Source organism: Tricharina praecox (genome assembly GCF_024521635.1).
Source record: "Tricharina praecox strain CBS 144465 chromosome Unknown BZA05scaffold_28, whole genome shotgun sequence".
In the NCBI taxonomy this organism is placed as follows: domain Eukaryota; kingdom Fungi; phylum Ascomycota; class Pezizomycetes; order Pezizales; family Pyronemataceae; genus Tricharina; species Tricharina praecox.
In genome coordinates this window covers 414,098-433,422 of record NW_026250430.1, presented here as the reverse complement: position 1 = coordinate 433,422, position 19,325 = coordinate 414,098, and the positions used below count along the sequence as shown (strand labels likewise).

Below are 19,325 nucleotides of genomic sequence, written 5' to 3'. Positions count from 1 at the left end.
CACATGCTTCTCGGAACTTCGAAGGCAGCACAACGAACTCGGACCGTCCATATGTGGCGGTTACGAGCGAGCACAGCCGGTTTTTTCGAGAATCTTCGGTTTTTTGTGGTTTTCAAGTCTCTGAGGACGGTGAACAGCATGTGTCGTTACCATGGGGGAGTGACTAGGGAAACTCCGCGGCGGGAATGAATGAAGGCTAGGCGACTCGCTCCAGAGAGTCAAGACTTACTTGCTGATAGCAACGATTTATTTCTGCTTTCCTTGCTGTGCTGTTTCATGAGCGGAGGATGATTTGTATTTACCAAGCGGAAGCAAAACTCCTTGGATGCAAGGCGGAGTAGGGAGCGTAATTTGTCTTTTCCTGGTGTTATTTCCTTGATGCGCTCCATTTCTACCGATGGGACAGGCCAGGGCGGAGGGTAGGGGAAGCCACAATGCCACCTTGGGCCTCTCGATGAAAGTCGGTAATAGACAGTGGCGTGGAAGCGGTGTGTGGGTGTGCATATTACCATCATCTAGATACATAACACTTATAGGTCGCATATAATCAATGACTACAAAGAAAGAAGCGAAACTCCTTGAAGGGCTGAGGATGAAGCACGTGATTGACCGTTGATCCGCTAACTAGTTCCAAACAGACGCGACACCACCGGTAGCGCGACCAAACATGTTCCAATTCTCGTTTCCGCTTCAATCTTGTACCTCATCTTCAAATCCAACCGACACCATTCCCCGAATTACTATGGCATCCGTCCCATGCTCCCACCCAACATCTCAACCTAGGCATAACTATCACACCATCGGCCACCCCGCACGAACACACCCTCTTCCTTCTGCTACGCCCAATTCCCACCACCCTCAGCACGACCATCTCATCCCGGCTGTATCGAAAATACCACTTCCAAGTTCGAGTGCGTCCTTGGGCTCGGGTGCTGGTATCGGTGCAGCGGCGACGACCACAACGGCGGTGAAGAGGAGAGCAACCGTGAGGATATTCTGTCTGAAATGCATCGTGTGTTCGCGATGATGAGGAAGATGGGGAGGAAGGTGGCGAATGACGGGAACGGCAACTACTTATAAACACCGCCTTTCCCAGAGTCGCAGCTGAAGGCTGGAGCTTGCCTGGCCGCGGTAGCTGAATATAACTCTCGTATCCAATTTCTGCGTCACCTGATGGGCTTACGTCATCTCACTCGCAGATTTACCTGTAAAGTCGTGGTGACACTAAAGGACAACAATGACACCGTTGGTGTAGGGGTAACATATTACCTTCCCATTCAACGAATAGGATTACAGGTAGGGCCGTGGGTTCGATTCCCGCACGGTGTATATTTTGTTTTGGATATCCTCTTTGCTCCATGATGGTTAGACGGAGCGAATACTACTGAGGAGTGCAGTTGGTTTGTACATAATTTTTGTGTTTTTTACTCATACAATGGTATCCTATCCCCTAATCCACATCTGCCATAATCTCCTGATACGACACACCCTTCTTCCGCAGAGCTTCCACAACCAGTTCCATCGCGCCGAGTACCCTCTCTTCCTCAAGCCTTCCACCCACAATTTGCACAGCAGTCGGTAGCCCAGCCATCTTCCCCGCATCATACACACCCCATGCCTTACGTGCCACCAGGTTGGAAAGATTTACTTCCCGTCCGCCCTTCTCTTCGCCGCCGACGATGGCATCTGCCGGGCCGACTCTATAGGAGAATTTGCTGAATTTCCTTGCTGCGTCGAGCACGGGATCGACACGGCCGACGGGAACGACACCAGCAGTGTAGTCAAGCAGGTTCCAGATAAATGTGTACCCACAACTAGCGACAGTGTCTTTCATTCCGCCGGCTGGGACAGCGGGAAGCGCATTAGCGGGGGTAAGGATGAAGTCGACTTGGTTCTCCTTGAGGTACTCGAACCAAGCGCACTTCATATCTTCGCGTTGTGCGACCAGTTGCCACTGGCTTGCAACAGAGCGGGAGTGAAAATCCTCGATTAGGCCAGCGGTGATGGGGTCGCGGCGTATGTAGCGGTGGTAGGCCGCGTAGATGATCTTGACGAAACGGGGGAGATAGAGGAGTGTGTTGAGGATACTGACTCCGGCGTCGCTGGATTCGAAGAAACTGGTGAAGTGGCTGCTGTAGGTTACCCCCGCGTCGGAGTTGAGGAGACGGGAGGCAAGTCGGAGCGCGTCGTAGCAGCTGGGTGTATCTTCGAGTTCGAAGACCTCGTCGCCTGCCTCAAGGAGTGCTTCGATGGTGGTGTTGAGAGCGCGTTCGATCGCGGGAGTGGGAGGGACAACGCCGTCATCTCGCAGGACTCCCCAACGGACTTTCTCTCTTTCTTCTGGCTCGCGCCACGGGATTGGGTGAACGGTGTAATCATATTCCCACGGCTTCATCTCGACAATGCTCTTCATGAAATAACTGAGGTCCTGCATCGACTTAGCCATGGGAGAATACACTGCCAGTACACCCTCCTGCCCAGGCATGCTGGTTCGACATCCAATCTTTGGGAATCGTCCTGTTGAGCATCGCAGTGCATAGATCCCGCTCCATGCAGCAGGTACCCGAACGCTCCCGGCCACGTCCGTCCCTACGCCGATCCTACTCCCACCGAGAGCAAGCAACGCTGCCTCGCCGCCGGTGCTCCCACCTGGAGAAAACCCTGGAACATGCGGGTTATCCGTGCGCCCGAATACATCATTCGTGCTCTCGAAGCTGAGCAACGTGATGGGAACATTCGTCTTGACGAAAGGCACAGCACCAGCATCCTTGAGTAGCTTAACTATCGCCGCATCCGCAGGAATCTTGTCCGCGACGAACCGGGAGTACCCAATGCAGCTCTCGTATCCTGCGAGGCCAACTGTATCTTTGAGGCTGACCGGTACTCCAGCAAGCGGACCGTCCAGATTGACGCCGCCTAGCTCGGGAGAGTATGAGGATGCGAGCGAGTGGTGGAGCCATTCTTCCGCAGTAGGGATAGCGATTTCGGTTAGGCAGTTGGTGCGCTGGTGGGCCCAGAGGGCGCGTTTGCCGTACGCAAGGAGGATGTCGAGAGGCTTGCTTTCGTGATTGCGTACATTCGACGCGGTGAGGGAGACGGGGGTATTGAGGATTTCGACGTCGGCTGGGGTGAGCGGGGCGTGGTACTGCGAAGGGAGATCCGCGATAACAGCAGCTCGAGCTTCCTGTTTTTCCTTGCTTTAAAATAATTAGAGGTCGTATGGGAGCTCGTGAGGACGCATACCAAGTTCGCTGGTGGGCGAGGTAGGGAAAGAAAGGCATTGCTACGAGTAAGATGGTCGCGAGTGGAATTGATGTCGATATTTGGGATTTCGAGTGTAGGAACAAGAGTGAGACGCCGCGGCTCTCAATATTGCGGGGAAGTTGGGATGGAGATCTATGTTGCTCTAACAGCTGCACGTCATTGCATTCAGCGCAACCTGTTTAAGATCGCCGGTGATATCCGCTGTGGTACACACTAGCGAATCCTGTGCAGACTAAGTGAGAGCCGATGAGGGGCCAAGCTGCTAACCAAATCGGAGGTCACGTAGCATGATCGATCATGAAAAATTGTCTGATGAAAGTTACTATGGCCTGCTTGCTTTACAGTAAACAAGAAGGAACAAGAGCCGAAACATCAGTACGATAATACTCCTGGCGGAATATCTTTAATCGCAATACGCAACTTCCTCTTCATCACAAGTATCATAGAAAGTGCAGGCCCACCGGAGGACTGCCGTACATACCGATACTTGCGCGACACACTGGCCATTCTCGTTGCAGTTTCAATTGGGAGCGATCCACCATCCAGTTACTACCAAAGCACTGCCTTCAAATTTCTTGTTGACTAACACCCAGAGAACAACGGGCCCCTCCTTTCACAACCTCGGATTATACCACTTCCAACCATGCCCACCGGTCCTAAAACAGAGCGCGAAGACTCTATTACAGGTCAGCTTGATGCGTTACAAACCAGATCCCGGGGAGCAATTAGTACCTGGAGTCGATTCATCGTCTGAGCCTCCGTATCGTCTTCATGGGCACCCAAGGCGAGCATTGACAGTTGAAGTTTCATCGAACCAAGCTTTTTGACACTCTAGAGTGGAAAGTGCGTCAGTCATGTCGGTGCATAATGCCAGGGTGAACTTACCTCTTCTATGGTGTCTTTCATGATGTATCTGAAAACTGTTACCGATTTCTTCTGACCGAGCCGATGGGCGCGCCCAATTGCTTGTAATTCCACCGTTGGATTCCACTGCGGTTCGACGATGTGTATCCGGCTGGCTATGGCGAGATTGAAACTTGATGGATCTGGTCAGCGCCAAATCATCGAAAATGAATTGGAAGGGCTCTGGTTTACCCAGTGGCACCCACTCCGGTAGTCATTAGTAAGGTCTTAACCGCAGAGTCATTATGGAATGCCTGAATGACGGCTGCTCTGGCGACCCCTGTGAGTGAGCCATCCAGACGCATGCAGCTCATTCCACGAGACGCAAGTGCGTTTTCGATGCCGTCCAACGTCTTGGTCCAGAGAGAAAACACAATGCTATGGCCGGTCAAGATTTGCACAAACGCACGGTGGTGTGTGGATGGATGAACTGCACTCACCCCTTGTCTTGGCTGCTTTCAATGTCATTGACTACCGCTGTGATCTTGGTTGAGAATGCATTGTCAAAAGAAAAGTCCATTTCTGTCTGAGAGCTGTAGTCCGAATCCATGATGGCCGTGCTGGTCCCAGCAACAGCAGCAGTTATAGCTTGAATAGATGTGGCTGATGTCACCGGACAGCCACAGAGAGGGCAAATGACTGTCTTTTTCTTTCTCTTTCCACCCGTGAAATCATTACGACCTTTTTCGAGCGCGAAGCAGTTTTGACACCATATATGACAGCAAGTCGTCGAGCCCTCTTGATTAGTGATCCCGGAAGAGGGCTCGATCGCATGGTTGCACTGTGAACACACTGTTGATGGTTGTAGCCCGAACTGAGACTCCAAAGCTGCCAATTCGCATGAAGGTTCCCTCGGAGAGACTCCGGACGTGCCGTGGTTGCATAACCGACGGAGGCGCAGAATAACTTTCAGGATGGACTGACACGCCTTCCTCGAATTGCCGGCACATGTAAGGGCATCGATCTCGTCTATCGATCCGTGAATGATGCAAGTGTATTGTGTTCTCTCCTGTGGGGAAAGTTCTAGCGTTCGAATCATCTCGCTGACTCTCGGAAGTGTCTCAAGAACATCCGTACTCCGTCGTAGGCATATAGAGCGGAGGAGAGTACTAAGATTCTTCACACCGCTCGACTCTCCATTCTTTAGAGGACCAGTGACAAACGTCTGGAAGTCTCTACCACGGTCGAAGGGAGACAGGCGGATGAACTTGAACAGCGACTCGAGGTCTCCCAACCCGTTTTGCATTGGCGTGCCAGTCAAACACCAACGGCGCTTCGAGGATAGCTGGTTTATGGCTAGAAATAGTCTTGATTGTTGATTTCGTATGATGTGTGCTGTTGGGTATCATTTTTAGTTATCACGGGAGACTACGGCAGCCTTCGGCGTCCATACCTTCGTCGAGTACCACTCTGAAGAAATTCAAGCGCCCAAGTACATTATCATCCTTCGAGTGCTCATAGGCTACCGTGTTATAACTCGTAAGTATGATGTCGAATTCTCTCAGCCTTGTAGGATTTCTGATTCGGCTCGGACCATAATACTCGTATACCGATATGGAGTTTTCGGCGACATGCCTAGGTTTGACTATTAGATGCCGTATTTACTTGGATATTGGGGTAGAGATGACACATACTTTTGAATTTCATCGATCCAACTTGACAGTACTATCAACTGTCAGCTCTGTGAATTCCAACGGCGGCCAATAGACGACTGTGTACTTACAGGATAAAGGAACGACTATCAATGTGGATTTCGTCGGATATCGTTGTTCGGGCCCATCAGCTTCAGCGCTGGTTTGCGGCCCGACTGAGCCTCTTGCACAATCCAACGACCCAAGTACAGTGGCAAGAGTCGTCAAAGATTTTCCAAGACCCATAGCATCCGCCAATATGCCCCCACGGGTCACATCCGGGAGTGTTGTGGTCTTCAGACCCGTAATGATATGCTGGTAGCTAAAGTCATTGTCAGCCACGTCCGGTCTGGTGAGGCAATAGGACTCACGATGACGAACTGCCCTGTTTCCACAAGTCGGGCAAACGAGTTTCTATATGGGTCATGAACGCAACCCCTCGCTTCTGATGCCTTCAACCCAGCGCTGTTAACCAAGACCATGAGCCAAACTGCCGGAGGAAGCACGTACCCTAGTAGTTGCGTGGTGATTCTACTGTCGATTTCACACTCCGACAGAGTACCGCATGGACCACCGCTCAATGAATCGAAAATATCAACAATCTCGTCCTCCAGTTCGTAACCCGCCACAGGGACCGGTTCTGGGATGTCGGTGCTTGTTTGAGATTCCGATTTGAACAAATGAGGATTCTCATAGCTCACGCCGTCTTCCAATGCATCGGGTTGTTGTAGGTAGAGTTTGGCTTTGGAGAGACGACATCCGACTTCGCCTGCCGCGGCGACCGAGCCATTCACATTGATGGCCAGCCTTCGCTTCACGTGTCTGGAGACTGGTGACTTGGACGGTACGTCATCCGCGAGCAAGAACACATTGAAGCGTACCGATTCGATCGTGGAGAGGGCGTTGAGGCCTCGGGCAGTTCGAACATCGAGGACCCCGATCCGAGATCTTGTGTCATTGCGAAAGGTAGATGTAAGGAAACACAAATCTCCCGACCCAAGAGATAGTGATAAGCGACCAGGCGCGTTTGCGGTTGAAAGGGACGGGCCGCCGGGTATTACGTGTTGGCCCTCGTCAGAATTAGAGGCCCAGAAACCGTAGATCTACACGCAGTCCAAAGTCAACGGCCGTCCTCGCTCGCGTCGGAAACCCCGCAGCACGCACCATTCCAAAGCAAACATTCTGCTGCTCCACGCAAGGTTGATACTGCGGATTTTCCCCAGCGGTTTCGGAGAGCTTTGTAGTACCGCAGAGGCCTTGATATGTCGGGTTGAATTGAGTAGCCGCGTCGTCGGTTACCGACAGCGGACTAAGCCGCTGTTTTTTCGAAGGGTGAAACGCGTCGAAGTGCTCGGAGGGGGAGCATTGGGCGTGTCCCAGTGGTGTGCGTACTTCAAGACTCGAACTCCAATCCATCTGCAGTGCTGTTTTCTAATGTCAAGAAGGCGCAACCGATTGATGTGTGTGAAGGTCGACTGTTAACTGCCTCCATGATCCTCCGATTTCCTTCGAGGCAACTTTATGACCTGGATGAGGCGCGGTCACCAACTCTACAGTACATGCGAACACTGCATGGTGATACGTGGTCCTGGGTGATGTAGCACAGGCGAAGGCCGCACAGCCCCGCTTCCCCGCATTCACCTGCTCCTCCGTTTGCGGGGCTGTGTGCAAGGTGGACCTCCACACAACGCACCATAACTTGGATGGAGGCTCCTAAAGCTCCGTAAAAGGAAGAACAGCACTACATAACAGGATCAGTTACGCGCCCCGACAATCGTACGGCGCGCGAGTCTATCACATACACATACCGACATGACGCAACTCGGGCAGAAACCGCTCCCGAGCATCTTCAAACAAACTATAGCCGACTGGAAGAAGGACCTCACTGCCGATCAAGCGCGAGAATTTAGGTTCACGACTTACGAGGATATCGAGGAAACAATCTCCGGTATCCAAACGAAGCACATTCTCGCCAGAGCGAATAAGAATCTAAATCGGCTCAAGCCCTTTCTCGAGGCAATGAAGCAGTATGGCAAGGTGATTGAGATATTTGTGAATGCATCAAATATAGTGGCTTTCGTATGGGTGGGTTCATCGCGTCTATGGAATGTACATAATAACATAATTGCTGACCAATTTTCTTCTGCAAATTAGGGTCCGCTCAAGTTTCTCTTGCTGGTTGTTTGCCAATCGGACTCCCAGTACCACGATACTGATTGACTAACACGAGAACCAAGGCCGTCGAAAATGTGGCAGATGTCTTTGACATCATCCTGGATGCCTATGAGAACCTGGGAGAAAGCATGCCCCTCTTGGCGCAACACCACAGAATACTCGATCAAGCGCCGATGACGAAGGTTCTGGGCCAAATCTTTCAAGATATTTCAGAGTTCCACCGAGAGGCGGTGAAGTTATTCAAAGGGCGAGGCAAGAACCCCGAAATCCATCTCCCGCAGTCACTGATAGCCCTCAGGATGGCGGATCTTCTTCGCGTCGTTATGGAAAGATTTCGGCAACAGGTTCCGAAAGATTATTGCCAATCTCGAGCGTCACAGAGACCTGCTAGAGTTTCAAGTGTCCCTTGTGGAGATCGAAAACGCTGAGATGGCGCGTCAACAGGCGGAAGAGCGCTTCCAAGAACACCGCGAAAGCGAAAGAAGACGACGCATGATCTCAGTAGTCGAATGGCTCGCCCCGGTAGACACAAACGGTGACCAAGACCGATATATGGAGGTGCGACGGCAGTATCCAGGAACTTGTGACTGGATACACACCGAACCGACCATCAAAGCGTGGCAGGACTCCAGCTTGAAAAAAGATGCAGGAATATGGCTCTATGGAATTCCCGGTGCCGGTATGTGGCTTCTTGACCTGGTGCTCTATCGGTGGGTTGACGGAGTTTGCGTGACATCCAGGAAAGACGATCCTAGCATCGGAAATTGTGGAAGACGCACAGAAACAAGAAAATGTCTCCGTCTGCTTCTTTTTCTGCAGGTACGGCGAGCCGGCTAAGAGTACCTTTCATTCCATGGCTCGAACCTTCTTACTTCAGCTGCTGCGCCAAAACGAGGATCTTCTTCCGTATATCTATGAGGAACAGGTAGAGAGTTACAACGTCACGTTGAGCGGAGGCACTGTCCTGAAAGAACTTTTGTTCACAGGACTTAAGAGTTCGGCGAGTACACAAATTATTATCGACGGATTAGACGAATGCGAGAAACCAGAAAGGACGAAAATCCTCACATGGTTGAATTCCACAATTAGCCAGGGAGTACTATCGGATGGCACTTCACCCGTCAAAGCCATGATAGTGAGCACCTACGAGTTGGACATCAAGAAAGCGCTTTCGAAATTTTCCAAAAAGCAGATAAAGGCTACAGATATAGAAGACGCTCTCAAATCCTACCTAGACTTACGCATCCCTGAACTGCAAAAGTTCGGCCTTTCAGGTGCCGAACCTTCTAGCATTGCTCGGATTATCCTACAACGCGCAAACGGTATGGCTCATGTGTGAAGAAATTTGTGCAGTGCTGTCTGACCTGATTTTGTAGGGATGTTTCTGTTCGCTCAGCTAGTGATGGAGATATTGAAATCCCAACCAACCAAACGGTCTTTCCAACACGAACTTGAACCCGGTGTATTCCCGGATGGTCTGGGGCAAGCGTGGGTGATCTATATCTGCATTCTGAACATTATCTACAGATTTTAATCCAAATTGGCTTGCGCAGATATGACCGGATCGTCAATCGGATATACAACAATCCAATTCAGGCTCAGAAGGCACAAGCGATGTGCATCTTGGGTTGGGCGGTGTGTGCGAAGCGGCCACTTGAAATACACGAGATTCAGGGCGGGGTATCCATCGACCTGGAAGGGAAAACGGTGGATTTCGATGGTAGACGCCTGCGCGACGATGTTAGGGACCTTTGCGGGTGTTTGGTCGATGTCCAAGATGGCAAACTTCAACTTGTTCACACAACCGCAAAATAGTATGTCACTGTGCTTATCGAAGATATCCCTTGAGGCTGACAACAGGATGCATTATCGAAACAGTCACTTGACTAAGCAAAAACTCGTCAATGTTGCTCATGAAGAGCTGAAAATTGCTCTTCTGTGTACCCAATATCTGTCGCTTGACTGTTTCAAGAATAGTCTGTCGGATGACCACATTTTAGCCTACGTCATGGGCGGTCATTATTCGTTCCTCACCTACGCCGCGGTTCACTGGCTTGACCATGTGGAGGCGTGCAGCAGTCTCTCCGGGGAATATGCCGAAGGGGATATCGACAACCTTGCCGACTACCTAGGGATATTCCTCGAGCAACACTGGAGAGGCGGGGCTACGAAGAATTCCGATGTAGTCAAACGTCGATTGCATGCCTTTACTCAGTTTCCGGCCTTTGGAAGGATCACACAACTGGCATCTGTCAAGGGCGCTGGACTAGGAAAGGATGGCTTGCTCGATCTAGGTCCATTCGTCATCCGGATGAGGTGTATACTTGAACAAGCGGCACATGCGAACAACGAGAAAAGCCTTATGTCGTCCTTCTATGGTGACCGTCTTTTCAAATGCGAGCTACCCTACTGCGTGCATTTTCAAAATGGATTCTCTACCGCTAAATCACGAGACCAACACTTGGGAGAGCACCGGCGGCCTTTCAAATGCCCCGAAGCTAGCTGCCATATAGCCCTTATTGGATTCGCTCTAAAGCGCCAGCTGGACGCTCACCTAGCCACCATGCACCCAACTCCAATGGATAGCGATGTTGAGTTCCCATTCGCGATCGACATAGTGGAGCGACCCAATCTAGAGGACCTACTTCAAGCGTCTTCGTTCAATGGATTGCCATATGATGCTAGCGTGTGGCCCGCTGAGTAAGCTTCTGACTAAACCAGCTGCTGTTGGCATGGCTGACTTAGTTTGTGCTCAAAAGTATCCTCCTCCAGGCATATTTGCTAGGCGTAGAATCGGTCCTAGGGAATCTGCTGAATCTCGGTGAACTTAGCTCACAGCCTTTCATTGCTGCCTGTACAAGGGGAGATGTTCCAGTCGTCCAGCGACTGCTGGAAAGTTGGGGCACCACCCGGGATGTTGCGGCAGACACAACTGGAATACCACCGCTTCTGTTTGCCTGTCTAGGCGGACATGAGGCGATCGTTGGAATACTTTTGCGAGCTGGTGCAAGCCCCAACTTCGAAACAACAAAAGGAGGAACTGCTCTTCAAATCGCCTGTATGAAACAGAGCGAAGCTATTGTCAAACATCTAATACGTGCTGGCGCCCATGTGAATACACCACCAACAGCTCACAACGGACGGACTGCCCTTCAAGCCGCCTGCGAAAATGGGCACGAAACCATCGCTGACCTCCTGATTGCAGCTGGAGCCGATGTGAATGCACCACGGTCAAAAGGCGACGGACGGACTGCCCTTCAAGCCGCCTGTGAGAATGGGCACGATACCATCGCTGAGCGCCTGATTGCAGCTGGAGCCGATGTGAATGCACCACCGTCAAGAGACTACGGACGGACTGCCCTTCAAGCCGCCTGCGAAAAAGGGCACGATACCATCGCTGAGCGCCTGATTGCAGCTGGAGCCAATGTGAATGCACCACGGCCAAAAGGCGACGGACGGACTGCCCTTCAAGCCGCCTGCGAAAAAGGGCACGATACCATCGCTGAGCGCCTGATTGCAGCTGGTGCCAAAGTGAATGCACCACCAACAGCTCGCAACGGACGGACTGCCCTTCAAGCCGCCTGTGAGAATGGCCACGAAACCATCGCTGAGCGCCTGATTGCAGCTGGAGCCGATGTGAATGCACTACCGGCAGAATACATGGGAAAGACTGCCCTTCAAGCCGCCTGCGAAAAAGGGCACGATACCATCGCTGAGCGCCTGATTGCAGCTGGAGCCGATGTGAATGCACCACCGGCAGAATACATGGGAAAGACTGCCCTTCAAGCCGCCTGTTTGAATGGCCACGATACCATCGCTGAGCGCCTGATTGCAGCTGGTGCCAAAGTGAATGCAGCAGCAGGATATCACGACGGACGGACTGCCCTTCAAGCCGCCTGCGAAAAAGGGCACGATATCATCGCTGAGCGCCTGATTGCAGCTGGAGCCGATGTGAATGCACCACCGTCAAAAGGCGACGGACGGACTGCCCTTCAAGCCGCCTGCGAAAAAGGGCACGATACCATCGCTGAGCGCCTGATTGCAGCTGGAGCCGATGTGAATGCACCACCGGCAGAATACATGGGAAAGACTGCCCTTCAAGCCGCCTGTGAGAATGGCCACAATACCATCGCTGAGCGCCTGATTGCAGCTGGTGCCAAAGTGAATGCAGCAGCAGGATATCACGACGGACGGACTGCCCTTCAAGCCGCCTGCGAAAAAGGGCACGATACCATCGCTGAGCGCCTGATTGCAGCGGGAGCCCATGTGAATGCACCACCGGTAAGAAGCAAAAGGACTGCTCTTGGGTATGCCCGGAAAGAGGGACACGGAACGATCGTCCAGCTTTTGCTCGCAGCGGGAGCCGAGGAATGATCGGGCTGCACTGTTCGTTAAGGGAGGGGCAGATGCGAAGATCGCGGGGAGAACTAGTTATAAGGCGAAATGATAGATATGGCGGTATGGTGGACGACTGTAGACGACTAGGGGATAAGAGGCATAGACGACGGACGAGGGAGACATACCGAGTGAGGGGATCAGCGGTACGCACGAGAACGGTTGGCGGGTGGCGGGTGGGCAGTTGGATGAATGGTATCTGGAAGGGAACTGGATTTCAACTTCTCACGTGCACATGGAACGATTTCATCACTCCGGTGAGTGTAGTTTGGCTTGTCGGAGGCTTCTTTCGGTTGGGGCTATCTCTGGTGATACGGTTACCTGCGCGTATTTTGTTTCCTTTTCTTTTTCTTTCGTTTCCTTATCTCCAGTCTTCATTACTTTGTCATTGTGGGTTCGCGTTGAAGTTTCTTTGATCATCGATTGCAGGCGAAATATCTATCTGGATCATGGCAATATTCACACATCCACCCTCTGTTCCCGTGCCACTGTCCAACCCGACTTAACCAACTTGGTCATTAGCTGCCAGCCGACTGCCGTCCGTCCCAGTCTTCACACCTAAGACCTCTCCCGAGTCCCGACTGCCCCCGTCCAGTGTACGCCGCTGAAGTCTGGACGGACTGCAAAATTTATGTAGTCCAGTCCCGTCGGAGGTGAAACCCGGACGGACTAGACTACCGTGTTTAGAAAACTAACCTGGGAGCCCTCCTCCTCCACCACCACCACCACCACCACCTCCACCTCCCGCCCCAGACCCACCTCCCTTCTTCCAAGTTCCAACTTCCCACCCTTTCTGTAGCTCCAGCCTCCCACAGTCTCACTCAATCAGACCCCTCGCCCGCAGGCTGCAGCATCCGAGTCTTCCCCAGCAGCCTCCGAGATCCACCAGCAGGATGCAGGATGCAGGATGCCTCATCAGTGGTGGCGGCAAGGAAGCGCAGGATGGCCTGGCTTCAGTGTGCACCGCTTGTCTGCGAAGACGTCTCGGATATTAAAGCGAGCCTTGCCCCTTCCGGTTTCCTTCTGTGACTTTCCCACAGGATCTTCAGCTGGAGCTGGCTCTTCCGCTGGCTCTTCCATCCGGGACATCATTTGTATCAGAATAGGTGCTCCCGACTCCCGAGTCTACTCTGGGTCTGGGTCTGGGTATTGTAGCGCGGCTCCTCGGGGCGGCTCCTCGTCCACTGGAGGTACCGCACGGTGACCCGAGGGCGAAGTTCGGAACAACTTACAAGAAGTCAATTTCATGTTTCGATAGGTATGCGAGTCACACGACGAAGGAAACGATGTCCCCAGTCGATTGTGGTGTGGTGTGGTCCCCGTCTCTGTTCGTTCCCATATGTATGACCACCCCATCGGCATCTACACCTGCCACCAACCTCGTATCCACCACGTAGGTAACTAATATGCATCACTCACATTCAGTTCATATACACTATCACAATCAGTTATGTACAGTACAACCCCTGCCCTCCCATGCCCTCCCCTCCCCTCGCCGCCTAGCTCCAAAAAGAACATAAAAGCCACCGTACACCGGCTAGCCAACACATTAAAAAAACTCACCTGGGGGACCACGACCCAGTAACATTGAGTAAGTAAGTAAGTCAGTAAAAAAAAACACAAGTACAACCCATCCATGCCCCAAAACAAGAAACCCATTTTAGCCGCCTCCCGCCGCCGCCCTCAAACAAAAGATAAAAGAAAAGACCAAACAACTACCGTTCGTCCCTGCCCACATCCTCACCGCCGCCCTTCCTCTCACTAGTGCTACTGCCACTCCCGCCCCTAACAAGTTCGGCCTGGCTCCCCCTTACCTCGCCGCGCTCGTCTCTAACGACCGCGCCGACGCGACCGGCGCTGACGCGGCCGAGGGACTCTCCGCTGCCCGGGCGACCTTCCATGACCAGTTGCGGGGGCTCCAGCGGACTGCTGCTCCGCGAGCTGGTGGTGAAGCTGTGGTATCGATTCCCTTCTCCGGGGGCAGCGAGGCGGTCGTGCTCGTCCTCGAACGGCAGGCGCGGGATTGGCGGGTCGTACAGTTGTGTTGACGGCTGCCGGGCGCTGCTGCTCCGGCGCTTCGAGGACTTGCGCGGAACCGTCGGCTTGAGCTCGATGTTTGTCTCCCCGCTCGACGAGCCGAGCATGTGGGTGCTGGGACCTGGCTCGCCCGGCTCCTCGTCCGACGAGTAGTCGCTCGAGGTGTCGGTGTCGATGTTGGTGCGGCGCGTGGTGGACGGGACCGCCTCCGGCGCCTCTCTCTCCTCCGGTTCGGGTTCGGGCTCTGGATCGTTGTCGCTGGTGATGGCGACGCCTATGGGCGCGGAAGGTTCCGACTGTGGCACCCGCTGCATCGGCGCCTTAGATGAGCGCACAACACTGAAACCCTTCTCCTTCTCCCCGCGCGCAAGCCCAAGTTTCTGCTTGATCCATGATTTGGCATTACTGACGGGCCCCGTGGGATCCGCCGGTCCGGTGCCCAGTCTCCTCTGCGGCTGGGCAGATAATGCGGGGCCGCGCACACCGTAGTAGAAGTCGACCTCGCGCACCGCGTAGTCCGTATTTCCGGCACCGCGGGCACTGCCCACCGTTACAGCCGAGTCCGTGTATCTGTGCCCGTACTGTGCGCTGGGGGCAGGCGTTCCCCGCTCTCGCTGGTCATCCCAGTCGTGTTCCTCTGTCTGCTGCTGCATGAGAACGTGTGCTGGTAGCGATGCCTGTGACGACCGCTGCTTTCCGAAACCCGCCTCGCTCCAGCTGCCCGGAGATTGTTCAGTGGGCGAGTACGCATCCCCTAATCCACCATCAACGCGCCGAGTACGCGGAGGTCGATAATACGGTCCCGCGACATTTTCAACTGGCGGGATGTGCCCGTACCCAGCCGTTATCGGTGTGGTAGCTGCAGACGTGTTGGAGTTGGAATTTGTGTGGCCGTGCTGCGAGCTATCTACGACGAGTGGGGGTCGCTCGATGGCAGGAGAGCCTAGAAGAAATGCGGCAGAAGAATTAGTCCGGCTGTGCGGATGGCGGGCATTGAGTAAATATGGCCTACGTTCGTTGGCAACGATCGGCGTGGGCGAGAGGGTCGAGGAACGGTGGGTTTTGCTCGAGTGCCGCTTTCGACGGGATAGTTGGCGAACTCCGAAGACCTATAAATGATGACGGTCAGCATACAAATCCCAAAACCGAATAGCGAGAGTACGAGATGGCGATCAAAGAAACAATATGTCAAGCTTGAATCACAGATAATGATGGTGATGGTGATGATGGACAATTATGATGCATTCTCAATACTCCTGTCCCCCTCTTCCAAGTCAAAAACGCCTCAGCGCCACCGTTTCATGGTGAATCATTACCTACGAAGGGCGCACATAGTCCCTATCATTCACACAGACAAGTCCCAAAACTTCAAATCACGACACAAAGCGGTCATACAAACCCTTCCAAAAGCGCAAATCATCACCATCATCATCACACATCACAAATCACACATCAAGCCTGAACTTCTTCTTATACCCTTTTATCGCCATCCCGTGCATGGGTAGCGGAGGCGAAGGGGAAAGAGGCGGGGGTGGAGGACGGGGAGGGAATCCAAAAAACATACGAACATGCAAAAAGCAACCGGACCGACTAACCTTAGCAAAGCCGCCTCTAGCAGCTTCTTCATCCGATCGGCAGGCCCTAACCGCAACCTCGAGGATAGTCTGCAACGCCTTGAGCACAAAGCCGAACAGCATCACCGCGGCATGGATTCCCAGGATGACCCAGCCCAGCCATCCCTTGACTGTATCCGACGAGTTGATTGACGGCACGAACGCCATCATCAGTAGGATCGTGAGTAGTCGTACGCAGGAAAAGATAAAGTGCCACAGATTCATCGACGTCGCCGGTGCATAGGGCTTGATGGCGTAGATCGACAGGATCATCGCGATCTCACAGGCGGCAAGGATGGTGATTTGTGCGATTCCTGATGGCTGTAACGCTCCGAATGCTATCGCACGCAAGATGTTAATGTAGAGATTGCACATGAAGAAGCGCAAGCTCTTTTCGCGGTACGTGTTGTAAAACGTTCCATAGACGAGTAGCGTCGGCAAGGTGTCGTAGAGCTCAGACCGGGGGTATTTGCTCATTATATGGTACGTGAGCCAGACCGAAATCGTAACGATGAGGACCAGAATAACGCAAGCACCAGCTGTAATCGACAACGAGCGCGAAGCCACAGCGAGTTGAAACGCGCAAGCAGCCAGGACCGGTAACAGAAAGTACGTGTACGTGAACCGATAGATGATCCCTAGGATGCCCACAAACCATTAGCAATCTCGGTCATCGGCCATGGAGAAACCCACTCACCAGCAGTAAACGGCAAATTCTTGCGTGTTAGATCCTCCTCTTCGACTCCGGTACATTTCCAGAGGGCCCACCTGCCCCAGAACCAAATCTGAAAGATGACAATAGCACCCACAAGGAGAACGGCAAAATACGCCATCACCGAAACCCAGACATCATTGGTAGTCAAAAATCCGACCGCCTGCGACATACGCTCGTAGCCGTATACCCACGCCTCGAATGCATAGATGCCATCGCCTTTCCAAGATTCCCGGCTGATAGGATCGTGCGTATAATACGATGAGTTCATCATCAGGATACTCCAGGCGGCTCTGGAAACTATTGGCTGGTAGAAACCCGGATAACTCAGAGATAGACTTCCGGTCAGGACGATGAACTGCAGCCATTGCAGACAGTCGGCGAAGCCGGGAGTGACCAGGCGAAGCATATCGTCGTCCATCCCGTAGTTGCTACTGAAACGAAACACATCAGTTGTCCCGTTCCACGGATTGAACATTGCGGCCACAATCGAAGCGATTCCTACAAGCATCAGGACCGAAGCGAAAAGCCAGGTCAACATCGACTTGTTCCTCTGCTTGAGCTCGGGCGTGATCTCGACGTGTACGCATCCCACATCGGTCGCGGCACCGTCGCCCGCCACGATCCTCAAGGTAACGCCAAAAGTCGCAAACTGGTATTCCGAACCAAGATTTCTAGTCACCGTGAAAGTCGGTAGCTCCTGGGTCAAGAAAGTGATGTTGTTCCGCTGGTCCTCCGGCACGACACGGTAGGATGCCATCACGACGGGATCTTGAGATGTCGCATTTCCGGCGGATAACAAATTTCCCATCGGACAGGTAGCATTGATGGCCGTGTTTTCCGTGAGATCGCGAGTGGGGTCGTGGCAGAAGAACGCATCCACGCTGTCGATCAGGAAACTTGACACTTGGATTCTACTCTTCAACGTGGTTGCCTTATTATCCCATTCTGCATCAACAATCGATCCCGAATAGTTCCAATCTCTCCCGTCGCTCGGGAACCTATAAGCCGCCCTGAAATCGTCGCCGAAATACGTAGCGGGTGCCTGTAGCGAGCTCGTAAGACCGGTACCATTGATGAGCTGACGTTTCGCCAATCCCGGAAGAGCCGGCAAGTAATCCTCCCTCCCTCCTTCATGCTCCTCCGCCCAATCGGGAACCCACGGCTCCTCCTCCAACCCCCGCTTCCTCGTGCCACGGGGATTTGTACTGGAGGCGCCGGTAACCTCGCCCCACACCGTGATCCTCAAAGTATCGTGCAAATCCCCCTGACTTCCGAACGCAGCCGAGACGAGGATGGGGTGGAACTGCATGTGAACATCTGAGTTCCTAGCTTCGTCCGACAGACAATTATCGAAGGTAGAAACTAGCACCGCCGCCGACCGACTCACGAACAGGGTCATCATGCAGAAGAGCAGCATGAGTGGCGACGGCGACGCGGTTCGTCGTCGGGGTCGGCGTAGGGAGACGACGGCGCATGACGGGGACTCCGAACATATCCGATCCCGCGCCATGTCCGACGACAGTACTGGGCTCGAAGGCGTGGAACGACGCGACGACGGGGGAGCTAACGGCCGGGCCATTGCTCTCGACTACGACGCACGCACGCGCCTCGGAGGACTCGGACGGAGGAGTCTATGTAGAAATCGCACAACCGTTCGTTTTTCCACCACTGCGTGGAATAGTCTGTGTTTTGTCGCCAGTCGGACAGTGGTTTCGGTGGGAGGAGCGGGTGTGGACGAGGACGAGGAGGAGGCAGGTGGTGCTGGCGATGATGATGGTCGCTGGGGCCTGTTCAGTGTATAGTACAGTAGGCCCTTTTGCACAGCCGGGGGGTGGTGTTGATCGGTAGTTACACCTAAAAATAGGCTTTAGTCTCTGCGGAAAGCGAAGATGAAGATGGTCGAGATGGGGCGATGCTATGGAAAGTTGAGTATTGAATACGACACCGAGCCAAGCAAGCCACGCACGGAGTGAAGGCTCGGGCAAATAAGAGAGGACGAGAAGACGAAGAAAGGAAGACAAATATGTGATGCACAACTATCTTCCGACCGACTAGTTACATACGGCACTCGGTACATACCGTGCGTGAGAGCGCTAGTGGAGCGAGGGAGATGCAATATGCAGCAGCTGCCCGTGTGAATGGCTGGCCGATCTCTGGGAATTGGTGCGAACAATGCCGGTTGTCTGGCTGAAGATTGCTGGGCCGTGTCGGTGTCTGGGTATCTGTACTCCAGCAGTCAGTATTTCGGGATTCCCAACGCAGTGCAACGCGGTAACCACTAGGTACACAGGGGGGAAGTAGTCGAGAGGTAGCTGGAGAAGGAAAAGAAGAAGAAAGGGACTGTCATACTTGCTTCAACCACAGTATATGATGCCGGTACCGTACCTATGTCGTGCACGAAATGGAGCCGGGGTGTACAAAGCGCAATCCTTCCCTTCGTCTTATCCTGCTTCTTTAGTAACCAACACAAGCAGTTACAAGGCTGCAATGCATCTCCACGATATCGGATTGCCGGGGACGAAAGATACAAGTAATGTGATACGTGCGCGGTGAACGAAGGGCGGGGAAGAAGATGAAGAAGATGAAGAAGAA

The 19,325-nt window shown here is 53.1% G+C and overlaps 5 protein-coding genes and 1 non-coding gene across 6 annotated transcripts; 3 read left to right on the top strand and 3 right to left on the bottom strand.

Moving 5' to 3' along the window:
- Window positions 1-1,240: 1,240 nt before the first annotated feature.
- Window positions 1,241-1,329, top strand: BZA05DRAFT_t259. Its single transcript has one exon. It is a non-coding gene; the product is annotated as a tRNA-Gly (tRNA).
- Window positions 1,330-1,450: 121 nt separating this feature from the next.
- Window positions 1,451-3,281, bottom strand: BZA05DRAFT_342626 (acetamidase; the record flags this gene model as incomplete). Its single annotated transcript, XM_051481044.1, has 3 exons — window positions 1,451-1,663; window positions 1,700-3,197; window positions 3,244-3,281. 3 exons carry the CDS (start codon window positions 3,279-3,281, stop codon window positions 1,451-1,453), a joined length of 1,749 nt encoding a protein of 582 aa, XP_051336256.1.
- A 337-nt stretch (window positions 3,282-3,618) lies between these two features.
- On the bottom strand, window positions 3,619-7,399 carry BZA05DRAFT_358383 (SNF2 family N-terminal domain-containing protein). Its single transcript, XM_051481445.1, has 11 exons — window positions 6,963-7,399; window positions 6,309-6,901; window positions 6,170-6,250; window positions 5,891-6,120; window positions 5,802-5,832; window positions 5,561-5,742; window positions 4,608-5,502; window positions 4,360-4,545; window positions 4,150-4,300; window positions 3,997-4,095; window positions 3,619-3,941 (listed from the first exon to the last, which is right to left on the bottom strand). The coding sequence occupies exons 1-11, from the start codon at window positions 7,212-7,214 to the stop codon at window positions 3,921-3,923; spliced, it is 2,721 nt and encodes a 906-aa protein (XP_051336255.1). The 5' UTR covers window positions 7,215-7,399; the 3' UTR covers window positions 3,619-3,920.
- A 211-nt stretch (window positions 7,400-7,610) lies between these two features.
- BZA05DRAFT_342736 (uncharacterized protein) lies at window positions 7,611-10,677 on the top strand (the record flags this gene model as incomplete). The annotated part of the gene is made up of 8 exons (XM_051481049.1): window positions 7,611-7,907; window positions 8,036-8,203; window positions 8,265-8,477; window positions 8,532-8,652; window positions 8,714-9,295; window positions 9,350-9,461; window positions 9,527-9,787; window positions 9,852-10,677. 8 exons carry the CDS (start codon window positions 7,611-7,613, stop codon window positions 10,675-10,677), a joined length of 2,580 nt encoding a protein of 859 aa, XP_051336254.1.
- A 140-nt stretch (window positions 10,678-10,817) lies between these two features.
- On the top strand, window positions 10,818-12,347 carry BZA05DRAFT_342640 (ankyrin repeat-containing domain protein; the record flags this gene model as incomplete). Its single annotated transcript, XM_051481046.1, has 1 exon — window positions 10,818-12,347. A coding segment is annotated over one exon (1,530 nt), but the record flags the coding sequence as incomplete, so codon positions are not given.
- Window positions 12,348-13,822: 1,475 nt separating this feature from the next.
- On the bottom strand, window positions 13,823-18,746 carry BZA05DRAFT_409013 (uncharacterized protein). The gene is made up of 3 exons (XM_051484760.1): window positions 16,716-18,746; window positions 16,001-16,656; window positions 13,823-15,514 (listed from the first exon to the last, which is right to left on the bottom strand). Exons 1-3 carry the CDS (start codon window positions 18,310-18,312, stop codon window positions 14,084-14,086), a joined length of 3,684 nt encoding a protein of 1,227 aa, XP_051336252.1. The 5' UTR covers window positions 18,313-18,746; the 3' UTR covers window positions 13,823-14,083.
- Window positions 18,747-19,325: the final 579 nt, after the last annotated feature.